We start from the raw sequence: 20,901 nt of genomic DNA on the forward strand, positions 1-20,901 counted from the left end.
GTCCTTGTCAGCATTGCCCAAGTGAAAGTTTATATATCTGACAGTTCAGTAACATATCACTGATCTCATGTAGCAGTCATAGAATCATAGAATAGTCACAGCACAGTAAGAGACCACTTGCCCCTATTATGACCAGTCAGCTCTTCACAAGAGCAACTCATTAAACTCTTCAAAATTGTGAAGGACTTTTTTGGTGGAAGGAGAAACAGCAGAAACAGATGAGCCAATCACCAGAGCACGTATATTAAAAAAACTAATGAGGAAAGAACCAGAAGCAGGTTTTTTTTTATTCTCGGGTTGGTTAGGAATGTACTGCTGGGATTGTTGGTACATTCCAAGTTTTTTATCCTCTTTTTCTTCCTGCTACTTTCAAACCCTTGTTTCCCATTATACTGTTTCCTTTCTCTCTTCTCTTTGCTTCTTTGATCCTTTGCTCAAACTATTTAGTTGAAAATCTTCATTTCTTCACTAATTATATGGTTTGCAAGGACACTGACCCCAGCACAGATCAGGTAGAGACAGTCCCAATGATTCAGTCCCACTTTCCAGATTACTGGTGCCAGTGGCTCATGAACAAGAATCCACTTGTTCCACATTAGCCTTTGAGTTTTGCATTAATCACTAATTTTGTGTACCTTATGTTAATTTGCACACAGCTCAGATAATATTGGATGTAGGTTTGCTCGCTGAGTTGGAAGGTTTGTTTTCATATGTTTCGTCACCATACCAGGTAACATCTTCAGCAAGCTTCCGGATGAAGCACTGGTGGTGCAGCCCGCTTTCTATTTATATATTTGGGTTTCCTTGGGTGATGAAACATCTGAAAATGAATCAGCCAACTCAGTGAGCAAACCTTCATCCAGAACCTCAACCTGAGCTACAAATCTTCTCAAAACTCGCTAGCTCAGATAATAATTCAGACATTATATATTTTAAATTCTGCTTTTCAATTTAGTGAATAACTCTGCATATTCTCTATGTAGAACCTCTTTCCTATTTCTACCTATGATATTGGTGCCCACATAGACCACGGCCACTGGATCCTTCCCCCTTCCCATTCTACTATAAATTCCTTCCCAGTTCTGAGTTGTCTTGAATGTTGGAGCGAGTCACAAACACAATTTTTCAGACTCTTGCTTTTTGACATATGAAACAGTGTCAATCCCCCTCACTATATTATCACCAACAAATACTACCATACTCCTTTGTCAACACCTCCCCCCACCCCACCCAATTGAATGACTTCTACATCCACTGTGTAAGTCCTATTTTCATCCAAACAGGTTGACAGAATCTCGAACCTGTTGGAAAATGGTAGAGTCCATGCCTTTCCAATATGTCTACACTCTGTGTTCCATAATTTGCTTCATTTGAATTCCTGAAGAGGTGTGTCTGCCTCCTGGTATAAAGAATCCAGCTAACTTCCTCCTCTCTGATGGGTTGCAGTATCTATAGTTCAGCCTCCAGTTCAACACTCTCAACCAAAGCCATTTGTACTTCAAACACTTACCACTCATGTATTTACCCTAAGCCACAAGGTTTCCAGGAGTTCCAGTATGCTACTGCATGGACATGTCATCTGAGCTAGGAGGAAGTGAGGACTGCAGATGCTGGAGACCAGAGTTGAAAAATGTGGTGCTGGAAAAACACAGCAAGCCAGGCAGCATCCGAGGAGCAGGAGAATCGACGTTTTGAACATAAGCCCTTCTTCAGCTCCTGCTCCTCGGATGCTGCCTGGCCTGCTGTGTTCTTCCGGCACCACATTTTCCAACTCTTGTGAGTTTTAATTATTTAATTGCACATTCACTCATATATGTGCCTTTTGTACAGTTAACTTTGTCAGCATTTTGTATTGGAGAAAGTGATGACTGCAGATGCTGGAGATTAAAGTTGAGAGTGTGGTGCTGGAAAAACGCAGCAGGTCAGGCAGCACCTGAGGAGCAGGAGAATTGACCCATTTTGGGCATAAGCCCTTTATCATTTAGTATACTATGTCAAAATGTACAAAAGATCATAGCCATTTACCAAGCCTTTTCTCTATTGTACAGCAAGCAACAATTCTAATCAACTCCAATAGATCTAGCTGCCTCTGACCTCCTCACGGTCCTCACCTAGCCTCCTTCTCATATATAAGATTCTGTGAGGGCTTGACAAGGTAGGCATTTCTCTTCATACGGGAAATCTAAATCTTGGAAGTAAAGTTCAAAATGAGGGGTCTCCCATTTATCAAGTAATGAGAAGGAGGTTCATTCTAGATGGTCATGGTGTTTGTAATTCCCTACATCAGAGGGGAGTGGAATTAGCATTACAGAATGTATTGATTTCTGATCAACAAGAGAATCAAGAGTTATGGAGAATAAGCAGCAAAGTGAAGTTAGGGCTACAACTAGATCAAGCAAGTACTCACTGAGTGGTGGAGTAACCTTGAGCATCCAATTGGCCCACTGCTTCCCCTATTTCTTATGTTTTGTTAAATCTGCTTTTAGCTAATTTTTTATTTATTCACGGGATGTGGGTGTCATTAGCTGGGCCAACATTTATTTTCCATCCCTAATTGCGCAGAGGGCACTTGAGTCAACCACATTGCCGTGGGTCTGGAGTCACATGTAGGCCAGACAAGATAAGGATATCCCAAAAGGACATCAGATTTTTCCGACAATCGACAATGGTTTCATGGTCATCATTAGACTCTTATTTCCAGATTATAATTGATTTTGGCATGGCAGGATTCGAACATAGGTTCCTAGAACATGACCTGAATCTATGGATTAATAGTCTACCATTAATACTGACATGACTGTTACAAGATCAGTCAGGTGGACATCATTGAATATGAGTTCCCTGATTGGCACTGTTAATCTGGTCCAATCAGGCAGCCTTGGCTGACAGTTAAAAACTGGAGTGTCAGACATCTTATTCACTCTTAGAGCTGGCTCTGCTGCAGCTGGGTCAGCATCAAGGGCTCTTCATCTGTAAAGAAAGGGTGACTTGGTGACAGGATACTGGCCTCGGTGGAGTTATTTCAAATACGACTAGGCCATCGCCTACTGTTTTGGCTAGTTGTAGCAACACTCCAAATACTAGCTGTTCCATGTGTTAAAGGACATACCAATATGTATTATTTTCAGGAAACTTTGTGAAGACTTGCGAAAAATTATAGAATACAGTTCAACGCAGTCTGATGAATTGGCACCTCTGATAAACAGTGGTAGCAGCATATAGCATCCACTTGTTACAAAGCAATAATTCACTAAGCTTTATTTGACAACACCTTCCAAAAACCATCTCAGAAGATGAGTAAGAGGAGCTAAGGAACACTACTACGTGTGGGTACCCCTCCAGTTACACAGCATTCCGACTTAGACCTGTTTCAATATTTGTTCATAGGGGGTGAGTCAGAAACTTGGAATTCCCTTCTCTAGCAGTATTTGCTGCAAGTGCACCTAAAATACATGGAATAGAGCAGTTCAAGAAGGCAGATTACCACCACCATCTCAAGGCCAGTTATGGAAGGACAAGAAATGCTGGCTGTGACAGTGATGTTTACACCCCAAATACAATTTAAAGAGTGTTTCTCTACCCTTTAAAGTCTATCAAACAAGAGATTAGTCCATTTTCATTTTTATAGAACATTTATTTAACCTTTCGCACTGGAATGAAATTAATTATTTATACAATTTGAAAAGACAAATATAAACCTCAAAAATTCTTCATTTTTAAAAATTAAACTTTAAGATTATATTTATATGGATTAATAACAATTCAGTTTGAAAAACTGCAGGCAATTTAAACTACAAGAGTAATTTTACATGAAAGAATAGCATTTTATTTGCTCATGTCAAATATCAATTTGATGACAAATATAAAAATCTCAGTACTACAAAATCAATCAGAATTTTAAAATTAACCTATTTATTATTTTCCCCCATAGCTGACAAGAGTTTCAGGCAAGAGCAATCTCAGACTGCAGACGGTTCTCCACACTTCGACGAATCTCTTTTGGTCTAAAGTTAAAGAAAACATTTTATCAAACTGGGCATCAGCAAATAGTGATTTAACAGCAATCAACAATTTTGAAAACCTAATTTCACATGTAGTTCGCATGCAATTACTAAACTTAACTTTAACTCTACGTGACAAAAGGGAACAGGATGGATGGACAACTAAAATAGTAGCTTCCCACTTAGAGTTATAGAGTCATAGAGATGTACAGCATGGAAACAGACACTTCGGTCCAACTCATCCATGCCCACCAGATATCCCAACCCAATCGAGTCCCACCTGCCAGCACTTGGTCCATATCCCTCCAAACCCTTCCTATTCCTATACCCATCGAGATGCCTTTTAGATGTTGCAATTGCACCAGCCTCCACCACTTCCTCTGGCAGCTCATTCCATACACGTACCACCCTCTGTGTGAAAAAGTTGCCCCTTGGGTCTCTTTTATATCTTTCTCCTCTCACCCTAAACCTGTGCCCTCTCGGTCTGGACTCCCCCACCCGAGGGAAAAGACTTTGTCTATTTATCCTATCCATGCCCCTCATAATTTTAGAAACCTCTATAAGGTCACCCCTCAGCTCCAGGGAAAACAGCCCCAGCCTATTCATCCTCTCCCTATAGCTCAAATCCTCCAACCCTGGCAATATCCTTGTAAATCTTTTCTGAACCCTTTCAATTTCACAACATCTTTCCAATAGGAAGGAGACTAGAATTGAACACAGTATTCCAACAGTGAACTAACCAATGTCCTGTACAGCCACAACATGACTTCCCAACTCCTGTACTCAATACTCTGACCAATAAAGGAAGGCATACCAAATGCCTTCTTCACTATCCTATCTACATGTGAATCCACTTTCAAGGAGCTATGAACCTGCACTCCAAGGTCTCTTTGTTCAGCAACACTCCCTAGGACCTTACTATTTAGTCTATAAGTCTTGCTAAGACTTGCTTTCCCAAAATGCAGCAACGCACATTTATCTAAGTTAAACTCCCATCTGCCACTTCTCAGCCCATTTGGTCAAGATCCCATTGTATTTTGATGTAACTTTCTTTGCTGTCCACTACACCTCCATATTTGGTGTCACTTGCTAACTATACCTCTTATGCTCACATCCAAAGCATTTATATAAATGATGAAAAGTAGTGGACCTAGCACCGATCCTTGTGGCACTCCACTGGTCACAGGTCTCCAGTCTGAAAAACAATCCTTCACCACCACCCTCTGTCTTCTACCTTTGAGCCAGTTCTGTATCCAAATGGTGAGTTCTCCCTGTATTCCATGAGATCTAACCTTGCTAACCAGTCTTCCATGAGGAACCATGTCAAATGCCTTATTAAAGTCCATATAGATCACATCTATTGTTCTACCCTCATTAATCCTCTTTGTTACTTCTTCAATAAACTCAATCAAGCTTGTGAGACATGATTTCCCACACATAAAGCCATGTTGACTATCTCTAATCAGTCCTTGCCTTTCCAAATACATGTACATCCTGTCCCTCAGGATTCCCTCCAACAACTTGCCCACCACCGTCGTCAAGCTCACTGGTCTACAGTTCTCTGGCTTGTCCTTACCACCTTTCTGAAATAGTGGCACCATGCTAGCCAACCTCCAGTCTTCCAGCACCTCACCTGTGACTATCAATGATACAAATATCTCAGTAAGAGGCCCTTATAACTGTGTTCCACATAAGTTTCCACTTATCAAGTTTGTGTTTTCCTGGGGTAGGCAAAGCATATGATGAACATATTTAAATTGAAGTCGTATGACACAATTAATGTAATTGCACCTCAACCATTTTAACTGAAACATGTATAATTCCAGCACTGGAGCTTCCAGTAAAACCCGCCAGATTGGTGTCTCAGAACCACTGAAGCATTATTTTGTGGGCACTCCACTGCAGCTAATTGAATTGCAGGAGCAAATATGTGAACAAGATTAAAGTAGTGATCGGAGCCAGGATGACTATGAGAGCCTTGATTGGGTTGTTAACTTCGGACAAGCAGGAAGCCCTGGCTGACCAATATAAACAGGGGAAGCTTCTTTCGATTCTGGGGTTGCATGAACCTTGATGATATGAGAACAAAGTGGAGGAGGAAGTGTATGCACAGGATTAGGTGTAAAAAGCGAAAGATGAGGCAGAGATCCAGGTGAACAACTGCTGAAGATGCAGTACTGCTCAGACTTTGTTGAACCTTTACATGGCAAATGGACTCTGGTGCTATTTCTACATTGTTTATGAAGATCATCCATTTTGGAGGCTCCTCAGATGCTGGTAATGAGAAGATATTGAACATTGGCCTTTGTGTATAATAGCTGTTGAATAAAATACAAAATTCATTTGTGAAAAAATATATGCACGGCGAGTTCAGAATTCTCCTCAGTTTCGGTGACTGACTCCGAGCTGGCTGGCCATAGCCAGTGTACTGTGGGGCAAAAAGAGTTCCCTTGCCTAAGAAGATATTGCCTTCCTTTTTCTTCTTTGTTATTGTGTTTTTGGTTTGTTTTCTTTTCTTTCACTGAGCTGTAAAAAAAAGGGTATAAACAGAGGATATGGCCCTCTTGTGATCCAGTGATAGTGTCCCTACCCTTGGACTGAGAGACCCAGTCCCACCTGTTCAAGTCCCACCTGCTCTAGAGGTGTGTAATAACACATCTGAACAGGTGGATTAGAAAGAATACGTTAAAGAATAAATAAATCAATTGCCCTAAAGGGCCTAAAATCATGCATTAGGCTTTACATAGTTCAGAAATGTAACAATTTGAAGCCAAATAATTAGCTTCCCCAATGTTTCTTTGATAACAAAGATAAATGCTAATTAGCTTTGGGACAGAGATCCTGTTTCTAATACCACTAAGACTGAAGAGAGATATTGAGGGAGAAATGAGGGGAAACAGGCATTATATTTCACAAAAATATGTAATGGCATTTCGAATCTCCTCAGTTCAAGGACCTATTTTGAGCTGGCTGGCCACAGACAGTGCAATGTCTATAAGTAAATTCTACCTTGATTCTACCTTGACCCTAGCTGGAATTTCATGGATCATTCAGAACTTACTGGACATTTTCAGGTGCTTGCTACAGCAAAAAAGGGGAGTCATGCAACTTTTTCTAAGGAAATTTTCCTGCAATTACTTTATAACTAGGTTGAGTTAACGAATGGCACAAAGTTAGTTCATGCCTAAGAACATGGTTAAATGTGAAGTTGTTAGTTTTGGTAGAAAGCACAGAAAAGCAGCATATTACTTAGGTGAAGAGAAATAGCAGAATTTGGTATTATAGAGGGATCTGGGTATGCTGGTGCATGAATCACATGTAGTAGTTAGGAACGCAAATGTCATGTTGCTGTTTATTGTAAGGGGAATGGAAGATGTATTCCTGCAGTTGTTTAGGGCACTGGTGAGTGATCATTTTGAGTATTGTGAACAGTATTCATCTCTTCATTTGTAAAAAAGATATCATTGCTTTAAAAGTAGTTTAAACAGGGTTCACTTTGACTCATTCCTGGAATGAAGGGCTTATTTTCCAAAGAAAAGGTTGTTTACGTCTATCGCCCATTGGAGTTTTGATTAATGTTAGCTGATCTTCTTGAACCATATAAAATCTGGAGAGGATTGGATAGCTGCTGGTTGTTCTCTTTATGGACAGAGACTAAAATTATAGGAAATAAAATTAAATCTCCCTACCCTATCATCTGCATAAAAAACATTTTCCTAGCTATCATCAGTTCTGAGGAAGGGTCACTGGACTCGAAATGTTAACTCTTATTTCTCTTCCCAGATGCTGCTAGATCTGCTGAGCTTTCCCAGCAACTTCTGTTTTGTTTCTGACTCATAGCATCTGTAGTTCTTTTGGTTTTTATTTAATATTTAACTCACTGCCACATCTCTTCTTGGCATGCCAACCTTAAAGAAGTTCTGCTCCTCTCTCTAACGGAATTTCCATTCCAATCTTTTTTTCTTTTCCACTGACATTAATTTCACTGTCACTCCTGGTGTATTTGTTAAAACTCATTTCCACAGCCACAGCACATTCTTCAGTGATCTCCTCCGGCTCAGATTCATCCCACGTGGATTCCAACTGCAGTTTCATCCCTCATACTTTGAATCCACCCAGGATCACAGGTATCTCCATCACGTTCAATGTTCCATAGTCAGCTGCTCTTGCCCACATCCCGAGACCCACACTCAGTGCCATGCACCATCACATGCACACTCTCGACCTCGCTCTCCAACAGCATCATAACACGCTGGCTCAGGGCCGCACGACTCTGCAGTTCTACTTCATCCTCTGGCTCATTCACCGTGCAAATAAAAACATTTTATTTTCCTTTTAGGCATTAAGATGCGCAAGATGCAACAGCTCAGGGATACCCATGGCCCTCTGGAATCTTCCTCCCTTCCCCTTTCCTCTGACTCCATCCCCTCTCTCAACTCCACCTCCTGTCAGATATTCACCATCCCTCCTAACCTTCTGCTCTCCGATGCTCAACGTACTGCACTCAGAAAGGTCTCAGCTGTATCCCTCTGCGTCCCCACATTAATGAATTTCGGGCACAACATGATATTGAATTCTTCGTCCATCATCTTCGCCTCTGTGCCCATTTCTTTGGACAAGAATCCTCTCCCCATCCCACTGAGTCCTTTGCCTAGCTCCAACACTCTCCCCTCTACCTGGACCCCTCCCTCTGGCCTTTTACCTGCACTTGACTTGTTTATTGAGAACTGTCAACGTAACATTGGTTGCCTCAATTTCATTGCTTCTCTCTCCCAATCCAGCCTATCTCCCTCTGAACTGACTGCACTCTGTGCACTTAGATCCAATCATGACGTTGTTAGTAAGCCTGCCAATAAGGGTGGTGCTGCTGTAGTCTGGCATACTGACCTCTACATTGCAGAGGCTGAGTGGCAGCTCTCAGATACCTCCTTCTGTCAACTTCAGGCCATTGTGTCAACTATAGTCACTGACCTCATTTCATCTGGTGAGCAGCCCCTCATTGCATCCAAATTGATAGTCCCCAAGCCTCAATTCTACCTCCGCCTGAAAATCCAAAAACTGGCCTGCCCGGGCAGACCCACTGTTTCAGTATGCGACTGCCTCAAAGAACTCATCTCTTCATGTCTTGACTCAGTCTTTTCTCTCCTGGTCCAGTCCCTGCCCACTTACATCTGTGATTCCTCTGACACTCTACACCTTTTTTGGAATTTCCAGTTTACAGGCTCCAGCCGCCTCCTCTTTACTAGGACGTTCAATCCATCCATCCCACATCAGGATGGTCTCAGGGCTCTCCGCTCTTCCTGAAGCAAAGACCCAAACTGTCCCCACCCACCACCACCCTCCTCTGCTTGGCTGAGCTCATCCTCATCCTCAACAATGTCTGTTTTAACTCCTCTCTCATTTTCTCCAGGTCTGAAGGGTGGCCATGGGTATTCGCATGGACCCCAGATTTTTTTAGATGACTTACAGTGTGGAAACAGGCCCTTCGGCCCAACAAGTCCACAATGACCCTCTAAAGACCAACCCACCCAGACCCATTCCCCTACATCTACCCCTTCACATAACACTATAGGCGATTAAGCATGGTCAATTCACCTAATGTGCACATTTTTTTTGGACTGTGGGAGGAAACTGGAGCACCCAGAGGAAACCCACGCAGACACAGGGAAAATGTGCAAACTCCATACAGACAGTTGCTTGAGGTGGGAATTGAACCCGGGTCTCTGGCGCTGTGAGGCAGCAGTGCTAACCACAGTGCCACTGTGCCACCATGCCGCCCACAGTTATGCCTGTCTCTTTGTGGTGTGTGAGATACATTCCTTGTTCCAGTCCTATTCCAGCCCCCACACACAACTCTTTCTTTGATATATCAATGATATCATCAATGCTGCTTCTCTTTCTCATCCAGAATTGAAAATGTTCATCATTTTTCAGCCCACCCTCACTTTCACCAGGCTATCTCTAACTCCTCCCTTCCCTTATCCAACTTTTCATTTTCAGTTTCTGGGGATAGAGTGCCCACAGATTCCCACAGCTACCTGGACTATATGTCCTCATATCCTGCTTCCTGTAAAGACTCCATTCCATTCTCCCCGTTCCTCCATCTCCATATGTTCCAATGAAGCCACCTTTGACAAGACAGCCTTGGTTCTTATTCAATCAAGGATTCCCTAACATCATTGTCAACAGGACTCTCAGCCAGGTCTGACCCATCTCCTGCACTTCCACCCTCACTCCCTCTCCTCCCTCCTGCAACAGCGAAAGAGTACCCCTTGACCTTACCTACCATCCCACCGGCATCCACATCCAAGAGATCATCAGGTGCCATTTTCGCGACCTCCAGTGAGATGCCACCACTAGACACATTTTCCCCTTCCCTCCCTTATCCACAGGGACTGTTCCCTTTGGGACACCCTGGTCCACTCTTCCTTCACTCCCAACACCCCATCACAGCCCCATGGCAACTTCCCCTGCAAAGGTGTAACACCTGCCGATTTATCTCTTACCTCCTCAGTATCCAAGGGCCCAAGCATACCTTCCAGATGATGCAGCACTTTACCTGCACTTCACACAATCCAGTCTGCTACATTCACTGCTCACAATGTGGTCTCCTCTACATTGGAGAAATGAAGCATAGATTGGGTGACCACTTCACAGGACATTTACGTTCTGTCTGCAAAGAACACCCTGAGCTTCCAGTTGTCTACCACTTTAGCACACCACTCTGTTCCCTGGTCAAAATTTCTATCTCAGGCTTGCTGCAATGTTCCAGCAAAACTCAGTGCAAGCTGGAAGAACAACACCTCATTTTCCACTTGGGAACCCTGCAGCCTTCTGGATTCAATATTGAGTTCAATAATTTTAGGGCTTGAACTCTCCTACGTCGCAGCCCACGACCCTATACACCAGGTCTTGTTATCACATAGTCTGCCATTCCACACGACCTGTTGTTAGCCACTAACAGTCTGCAGTAACAGCTACTCAACTAGATCATTACCCACTCTTTTGCCTATCCAATTCTTCTTCTCTCTCTTTGGGCTCTATCCCCACCTATCACTTACTTCTTATCCCCTCCCCCACCCTATTTTCTGCATATAAACTGACAACATCCCAGGTACCATCAATTCTGAGGAAGGGTTACAAAACGCTGGATCCAAAATGCTAACTCTGATTTCTCTGCACAGATGCTGCCAGACCTGCTGAGCTTTTCCAGAAACTTCCTTGTTTTTGTTTCTAAAATTATGGGACATAGTTTATGAATAAAAGGTCATCCCTTTATTAGAGATTTTTTTTCTCTCTCTCAAAAGTGGCTAGCTTGTGGAATTTTCTTACCCAGAAAATAGTGAAGGCTAGGTCTTTAAATTTATTTAAGGCTGACATAGACAAAGGAGCCTTGAGTTATGGATTGTAGAGAACTATGTGGATATGAGACCATATCAGCCGCGATCATATTGAATGATGAAGCAAGTTTGAAAGACCAAAAACCCATTCCTGCTCCTAAGTCCTGCGTTCCTCTGTTCTTACAATATAATTGAATTACATACTTTGAAGGACCTTGACGGATAATAGCAGCCGCTTCATCAGAACACCACCTGTACATTCCCTTCAATCCATCATAGCAATAACTCTTCACACTCACTGGTCAGAATTCTGAGGGTATGCTTACATCATATGGAAACAATGTTTTAAGAAGGTGTATTACCACAACCTTTTAGGTAAGCCATTTAGGATTGAGATGAGGAAATAAAGTTCACCCAGAGAGTGGTGAATCTGTCAAATTTGCTAGCATAGAAAGTAGTCAAGGCTAAAACATTATATAGTTTCAAGAAGGAATGGGATATAGCATTTGGGATTAAAGGGATCAAATGGTACTGTAGAAAATTAGGAACAGGTTATTGGATGATCATCCATGATCATAATGAATGGCAGAGCAGGCTCGAATGGCTGATTAGCCCACTCCCACACCAATTTTCTTTGTTTCTCAATTGCAGTTAGGAATGGGCAATAAATTGCCAGCAATGCTCATATCACTTGAACAATTTTTTTAAAAATGGGTCATGTGCTCATTAATCAGTACTATTCCATAGGACCTTTGCTTTGTATTTCTCCATTTGTTGCTGCCTAATAAAGTAACAGTTTAAATTCCAATTACTAAAATTACATAAAAGATAATTAAATGGAAGAATTATAAATTGAGGTTGAGTTAAGTTTAAGTATGGAGCAAAAATCCACAAGGCCGTGTTACATCTGAGGTGTAGTGGCAATCTGAAGTGCATATCTTAATGTTGTATGTTAGAACAGAATTTTACACACTTTGACTCAGACACAGTTGAAGGAGCTTTGAGCCAATGTAGTCATATTACCCCACGTGAAGCACAATGTAAGTATGGAATATGGTGTTGATTGAATAAATGACATTTCACATGGGAATCTGTGACTTCTCACCAGTGTTTTAAAGATTAAGTTTTACTTAGTTTATCTTATGTATTATATGAATAGTCTTTATTATTTTGTGTTCCTGAATGTATGAATTTATTTTTCATGTCAGGCAGGGAAACCACAAACAGGAGAGAGTCAGCAAATATGAGTCAGCAAGAGGGAGAGAGTTGACTTGCAATAGAGATGGTGACTGTGACAGTGTCAATGAGCAGGAGAAGGTCAACCTTTGTAGAAAGTCCCCAAGCAGCTGAGAGTTGCCCAGCAGGAGTGAGTCACCCAGTGGGCGAGGCTTGTTCAGTGGGAAGGAATTGACAAGGGAATGAAAGTTGGTCTGTGTGGAAGTCAACGAGCAATAGCTAAGTATTTAGAGTTAGCATGTTTCTTTTCTCTTTCTAAATATAGTGTAGTTAAACATTCTTTCATTTACAAATATAGGAATTTAGACATGCTCAATATTTAATCTTAAAAGATAAAATGTGTAAAAATGTAATTTTTTTCTGATGGGAAATGTTCCTAGAGAATATAGCAACAGCTTTTACCCTGGTTATAATTTGATTTGCATAAAGTGTTTCACATAAATGACCTCCGTGTTGGACAATGAGCAACAAAATCCAACAGCCTGATGCATGGGCACTAGCCAAATATATTCCTCCTCTAACTCATTGCTTTCTGGAATCAGATGACCATCCATGGCCACCCTCGCTCTTCCACATTGCACAGGCAGTGCACTCTAAAAACACAGACTTGCACTGTAGAGTGCTCCAGCAACCAATGTTTCCTTTAAGCTGCGTGGATGTCTGCATGTGGGGTTGGTCCAATGTTCCACACATGATGTATGTCAACTTTAACATCTGGTTCTGGAAATCACTGCTGTGCATGGACCTCAGAGATATGCATAGTCGGAATGAAAATTAGAGGGAGCTCTGCCAACACTTGCATTGAAGGGCTGCAGCAAGAATACTTTATGCACAGGGACAGGTACTCATCTCTCAGACTGCTCCCAGCTGCATCTCAGGGAGGCTCAGATGTTGTATTAGTGCCTACTTGTTTGCTCACAGCATCCTGGTAAAAACAATGACTGCAGATCCTGGAAACCAGATTCTGGATTAAAGTGGTGCTGGAAAAGCACAGCAGTTCAGGCAGCATCCGAGGAGCAGGAAGATTGACATTTCAGGCAAAAGCCCTTCATCAGGAATAGAGGCAGAGTGCTGCAGGATGGAGAGATAAATGAGAGGAGGGTGTGGGTGGGGAGAAAGTAGCATAGAGTACAATAGGTGAGTGGGGGTGGGGATAAAGGTGATAGGTCAGGAAGGAAGGTGGGGGAAGGTAACAAAAAGTACAATGGGTGAATGGGGGTGGGATGAAGGTAATAGGTAAGAGAGGAGGGTGGAGTGGATAGGTGGAAAGGAAGATAGGCAGATAGGACAAGTCATGGGGATGGTGCTGAGCTGGAATGCTGGAACTGGGGTGAGGTGGGGAGGGGGAAATGAGGAAACTAGTGAAGTCCATATTGATGCCCTGGGGTTGAAGTGTTCCGAGGTGGAAGATGAGGCATTCTTCCTCCAGGCGTCTGGTGGTGAGGGAGCGGCGGTGAAGGAGGCCCAGGACCTCCATGTCCTCAGCTGAGTGGGAGGGGGAGTTGAAATCTTGGGCCACAGGGCGGTGTGGTTGATTGGTGCGGGTGTCCCAGAGATGTTCCCTAAAGCGCTCTGCTAGGAGGTGTCCAGTCTCCCCAATGTAGAGGAAACCGCATTGGGAGCAACAGATGCAATAAATGACATTGGTGGATGTGCAGGTAAAACTTTGATGGATGTGGAAGGCTCCTTTGGTGCCTTGGATGGAGGTGAGGGAGGAGGTGTGGGTGCAGGTTTTTGCTTTTCCAGCATCACTCTAATCCAGAATCACAGCATCCCTGCCTTGCCTCGCCAATTAGTGAAGTTACACAACCAGTTAACTTGCCTGGTGCTCAGTGTGGGAGGGGCACACCTTGCTACATGGCAGTATGCTATCTCATCTCATGTCTGTTGCAAGTTCCAATAGTATATATGGCAAATACACAGCATATGCAGCAAAAGGCAGCCAAGTATCCAACACTTAGGGGTGTAGTCAAGATTTACAAGGATGTTGCCAGGGTTGAAGGACTTGACCTATAGGGAGAGGCTGAACAGGCTGAGGCTGTTTTCCCTGAAGCATCAGAGACTGAAGTGTGACCTTATAGAGCTTTACAAAATTATGAGGGGCATGGATAGGGTAATTAGACAAAGTCTTTTCCATGGGGTTGGGGAGTCCAGAACTAGAGAGCATAGGTTTAGGGTGAGAGGGGAAAGATTTAAAAGAAACCTAAGGGGCCGCTTAGTCACACAGAGGTTGGTACTTGAAGGGGTAGAGCTGCCAGAGGAAGTGGTAGAAGCTGGTACAATTGCAACATTTAAGAGACATTTGGTGGGTATATGAATAGAAGGGGTTTGGAGGGATATGGGCCAGGTGCTGGCAGGTGGGACTAGATTGGGTTGGGATATCTGGTCAGCATGGACGGTTTGGATCGAAGGGACTGTTTCCATGCTGTACACCTCTATGACTCTATGACTTTACTCCTCAATCATGTCCATTGAGGTACCCGTTAGTCAGGGAATCCTGGCACAGTAAGTCAAAGACAATCTGCCATACTCATCAAGGCCACTGGACATGGTTAGGTCTCTATTCAGGTGTGCATTTTGTGCAGGCCTGCAGAAACTAAAAGGTAAAAGTATTTTATCAGACACCAAAACCTGGCTGTCTTAAAATGATTACATATATTAACAAGGAAGAGAAATAACTTCTTGTCACTCAAAGTTCATATAATAATGAATGGATATCTTACCTGTGTTCACCAAAGATTTTGAAGAAAGAATCATTTTCTGCAGTAACTTTATTCTTTTCATTTCCTCTGATGCCAGTCATCCTCTTTCCTCTATATGTGGGCTGAATTTCCTGAGGCAAAACCTCAGTTTTCACAGCAACTGTATGTTCTTTGAAAGAAATCAAATTCTGAGATTAGAGAGAACATGTTTAACTAATTAAACAGTGCATTTTACATTCAATATCCATTAAAATTACTACAGCAAACAATCCTCATGTTTTAATCCTTACAAGTTTAGTTGAAGTAAACACTGACTTTAAATTGGGGAAGATGTCTTTCTGACCCCAGGCAAAGAGTAACTAAAGAGCAGAATTTTCAATTATTCCTTTTTTGACTCCAAAATGATGGATAATGGGCATTGTACTGGCACAGTTTATTCAATGCTGGAGAATGGAGCTACTGCAATCATTGTGAGGCAAGGTAGGGGAGATTTTAAGGAGAGCTTGTTTACTACATGTTATAGCCAAAGATTTTACAATTTTGATTATTATCAAAATATGAAACAGCAGGAGACAAGAGCAAACTTTCAGAATGACTGCCTGAGGAAGTGTATGGAAGGAACATTGTTCTCCTTGAGTCAACTGACCCCTGCAAGACCCAGGGTGATATTTTAATCATCAAGTGCTGTTCCCAACAGAGGATTGAAAATTACCTCCATTTTTGGACCTTGATTCATTGTTTGCACCAGCGCACCCAGGAAACCAGGCACTTCACTCTTTCACTAGTCCACACCATTGGCCACATTTTCTATCATCTTTTGGATTCCTCTTCCAATGCTCTATGATCCCAGTTCCACTCTATTCTCCCTCATCATTGATTCACCAGTGCCAGTCTTAGGCCTCCTTATAAGCCGCTATTCTCCTACACCCCACTTCTGTTCAGCAGAGTTCAGCAAGAATAATAGTTGAGCTCACACACAAAGGTATATTAGAGAATTCTCATGCACTGCTGACTTTACGTTAAAGGTGCAGCAAAATTTATTTAAGGGATTGTGGTAATGATTACTCATGACATGCAAAATGAGTTGGAACCTATCGCTTAATCTCTGCAATTCAACCCACTATCAGGAATCAAAATTTTAGCACTCATTGAGTTCAGTCACCCTACACACTGCATTTCCTTCTCTTGTAAGTCCCAAACTCATGGTGGGCGGCACGGTGGCACAGTGGTTAGCACTGCTGCCTCACAGCGCCAGAGACCCGGGTTCAATTCCCGACTCAGGCGACTGACTGTGTGGAGTTTGCACCTTCTCCCCGTGTCTGCGTGGGTTTCCTCCGGGTGCTCCGGTTTCCTTCCATAGTCCAAAGATGTGTGGGTCAGGTGAATTGGCCATGCTAAATTGCCTGTAGTGTTAGATAAGGGGTAAATGTAGGAGTATGGATGGGCTGCACTTTGGCGGGTCAGTGTGGACTGTTTGGCCGAAGGGCCGGTTTCCACACTGTAAGTAATCTAAACAAATCATTTTGTCAATTGAGAAATTGTCAAACATATTTATCAGTGACATTGAATATCTTAAGAACTGTAAACTTTGTGATAAATTACAAGTTTATAATTGTTCCAACATCTGAATTTGACAATAATACACTAGTTTTTAATCTTTTCCAGCATCTTGTGATGTTCTGAAACAGTTATTACAAATGTTGTCTTTCCTCCTAAGAATCATGAGGCTTTATTTCTGAATAATTGAAATAAATGATACTGGTGAAAATTTAATGAAGTTTCTTTTCCCTGTCCCCAGATGTGTGGCCAAATTATAGGTGCAACCTGAAGCAGATAGAGGCAATTGAATCTCTCTGGCCAGAGATAAGGTCAGTTACCTCCTAACTTGATTCAGTACTTTTTTTATAGTGGTTAGTGACCGTCTCATTCCAAGGTTTTGGCTGTAAGTGTTCTAAAGAAGTGTCATATTAGACTTGAAGTGTTAATGACATGCTCTCCACAGGTGCTACCGGGTCTACTGAGTTTTATTCAAAACTTTTTATTTTTATTACAAATTTCCAGCATCTGCAGTACTTTGCTTTAATTGTAGGCTATAAGCTTGTTTTTTACTGGTGCTCTGGTTTTGTTCAGGGGGTGAAAATATGGGACGTGCAGTAACTGACACTCCAATTATTTCTACAGTGTGGGTGAGTCCCTTAGAATTTATCTACCTTGGATACATTTGGAATAGGAGACAGGGTCTGGTGGTGAATTGCTCACTCAAGATTCAAAGGAGGGCCAACCTTGCTACAAAGACCTACAATATTCTCCTTGTTTTCTCATGATGCCATTTTCCTAGCCTCAGGCACCTGCGCTCAATATTCCATACACTGCATGACATATGTAGGGAGCAAACTTTGCATTATTTGTTTTATTGTCTAAAGGCTTTCCAAGTACAACATCAAAATGTCTGCCACCATTTTTAAAATTGTCAGAGATCAAAACCATTTTATTACATATGTAGTAGCACCCTTATTTTCAGTCTAAACCAATACTGCCTCAACTACCTAAGTCATTTCTCTGAGCACATACAATAAAACTCATTTTCTTCTAGTCCCTGATGAAAAATTACATTGCAATGTTGCAGATGCATCATAAAGTTCCTCAATTTGCAAGATATGACCAATCAGAGGAATGTAGTTTTCTGGATTGGTGAACTATGATACAGTACCCATATTTTGTTCTTTGCTGCTCTTCACATCCTTACGTTCTGAAAACCAATCATCAGCATAGCCAAAACTTAGCAACTTTTGCATGCTAACTGGTGGTTCCTTTCTGCGGGAAAATCTGTAACTTCGGAAAATCAAATACAAAATGTTTTTACTTTTAATTACAAATAATTACAATATAAAATATTGAACTAGGACATATATTATAAACAGTAGGTCATTGAGACTAATATATACATATTTCAGAAGATATTGTGGAAGTATTTATAAATAATCATGTGACAAAACAATAGATATTTCAATCTATTTGACAGTATCACAAACAAATTCAATCATATTGTTACTTAATATCTTGCTGGATGCAAGTGAAATTCATCAATCTGCCACATGACTAATTAATTTTCCAATTTATTGGGGAATAGGTGAAATTTCAAACTGACCTTTTTGAAAACAGCTATTTCTAGAAACTAGATATTGATTCGTATTTGCACACACATAATGTTTAACTTTAACCATGTTAAAATTGTGGATTACTAACATTTAATCTTTTTTTCCCTATAAATCAACTGTTCATCATCACAGCAGACTAGCTGGTTAGTCTATTCTATTGGAAGTGGCTCACACACAGAAGAATCCATTAGCTTTCCTCTGACATCTGGCCCAATAAGTAATATTTCTACTTGTGAGCAAGATTGGGGAAATAGGCATGGAATCATAGATCAATATTCTGCTGGACTATGCCAATGTGAGAGGATTTCCTCCAGCTGTAGACCTCTCACCATTATTGTATATTCATGAGAATAATTGTAGCCTTTCTGGAACAAACAATAATCAGTTCAACCTAACCAGTTTAGGTTGCACCCAATCTTTTCTCCTGTATATATTGGCATGGATGTTCTTTACTGCTTCCCATATACCCCATATGTACACCATTCAGCATGACTGAATGGAAACACTTTCACCACTGAAAGTTCCTTCCCAAAAAAACTGTGGGTACTGGCCAATTGAAATTTTCAGATTTTTGTTAAGCAACAATGTCAATGAATATAGAGTAAAAGCTGATAAATCAAACTGGACATGATCCAATTGAATGGAGGAAGAGTTTTAAGGGGCTTAATAGCCTTTCCTTTCCCCATATTCCTGTATACCACCTTTCACATTTTCCGTTTGTCCCAAAGCATTAGACAATGATGCATTTCTGAAGTGTAGTCACTGTTGTAACATAGGGAAACTTACTAGCAAATTGATGCACACGAACCTTCCACAACAGCTTTTTAGTTAATGTCTTGATAGTGGTTTTGGTGCAGGGATAAACAATGGCCAGAGCATCTCCCCTGTTCTTCATTGAATATTGCTGTGGAATCTTTTACTGATACCTCACATGCTATAGTCTCAGTTTTACTTCTCATTGGAAAGAAAGTACTTCTTAAAGTAAGACATCCCCTCTATTTTGCACTGAATATTAGCCTAGAATATATGCTCAAGTACCTGGAGTGTGACTTCAACCAATGACCATTTGACTCAGAGATGAGAACACTATGACTAAGTCCATGTTGGAATTTGCTAAGTTCTTTCATTCCTTCTTTAATATTTTTTATTCCATTTTTTACAAACATTTAAGTGAAGAAATTTGTTTACAGAGCACTTTTTAAAAAATCATTGATGACGGCTTGTTTCCACAATGCCCCGGCCACCTGCCCTAGGGATTTTGAAGCAACTCTATAGCATGTCACATGAACAAATTTCTCCCCTGTAAATCTCTGTTGTGTTTTCCATGATTTCTTTCTCGTTCAAACATTATCAAAGGTGGAGTTTTATATTTTCGCATTGATATTAAAAATGTAGTAAGAAATACATTTTGATCTTTTGGAACTACAAAAGATCGGTTGATCCAAATTTATTAAGACAAGATTTTCCATCTAAACACTCATACATTCCTATTTTCTGGTCATACAACAGTACATTCAGCTAACAGCAATATGGGTGAAGAGTGTATTAACAGGCAAGCTGCAAGAATGAGAAAATTGATAAACACTGACATGTGCCAAAAATTACACTAGACTCTTCCTCAAAAACATTTGTTCAGCTTCTTTCATTAATACAGTGTTCTGCTAAAATGAGTCCCTGCTAGGGCATGAACTATTAATACAAATAAACATGGTTATGCAATCAACAGGGAATGATAGTGTTCCCGTGTTTATGTTAAGTCATCTACTTTACTGAGAAATAAGTCAACTGAACTTAAAAATAAACACCCGGAATGTCCAGAGGGCCATGCAGCCACTATAAATATTTAGGAGTTGCCCCTGTTATGACTTCCATCCTTTACTTCACCAACATATCCAGTGACTCTGCCACTATTGATACATCGTCAGCAATTGTTAGATGTAGGTCTGGAAACATTGCTCTGCCAGCTGCATGAGGAACTGTCCCACCTTCCTCTTTGCATCTTTCTTGTATACTTTTATGAGATGACAGTCTTTATTTTCAAAATGAGCCACCTTCATTTGGTGCACTTAACCCAGCAGATCCATCAACTACTACATTCTAAAGTTGTAGTATTGCCCAGATATCTCTGTAGTAACATTGTAAGCAATCAATCAACTTTTAAATCATTGCTACAACTTGCCCTTTAAAGGATTGGCTGCAACATTTAAAAACTGCTGCTGGATGTTATTATTTTTCTCCAGTCATGTGCAATATAGGTCAGGCTTTCTGTTTATTTTTCTTATGTGTTAATAGCTTTGAAAATTAGGAGGAGTGTTTTATGCAGTCTGCATCCAGAGCTATGTCCTGTGCCAGAAAGTATGATAGCTAAAATATTGGCCTCTACAAATAACAACAACAGGGGAACATTTAGAGTTTAAGATCTTAGAGATAATTAATTCATTTTTGTTCTTGAAATGTAAGCATT

General features: G+C 41.2%; 1 protein-coding gene across 1 annotated transcript in view; it reads right to left on the minus strand.

The window, feature by feature from the left end:
* Positions 1-3,943: 3,943 nt before the first annotated feature.
* The window catches only part of c7h7orf57 (chromosome 7 C7orf57 homolog), a 44,771-nt gene continuing 27,813 nt past the window's right edge, over positions 3,944-20,901 (minus strand). The window contains exons 5-7 of the mRNA XM_060827762.1: positions 17,990-18,111; positions 15,301-15,448; positions 3,944-4,004 (exon numbers count right to left, since the gene is read on the minus strand). Coding sequence (XP_060683745.1) covers positions 3,944-4,004; positions 15,301-15,448; positions 17,990-18,111 — 331 coding nt within the window. The remainder of the gene's footprint in view (positions 4,005-15,300; positions 15,449-17,989; positions 18,112-20,901) is intronic.

Source organism: Hemiscyllium ocellatum, chromosome 7, assembly GCF_020745735.1.
Source record: "Hemiscyllium ocellatum isolate sHemOce1 chromosome 7, sHemOce1.pat.X.cur, whole genome shotgun sequence".
NCBI classification, from domain to species: Eukaryota; Metazoa; Chordata; class Chondrichthyes; order Orectolobiformes; family Hemiscylliidae; genus Hemiscyllium; species Hemiscyllium ocellatum.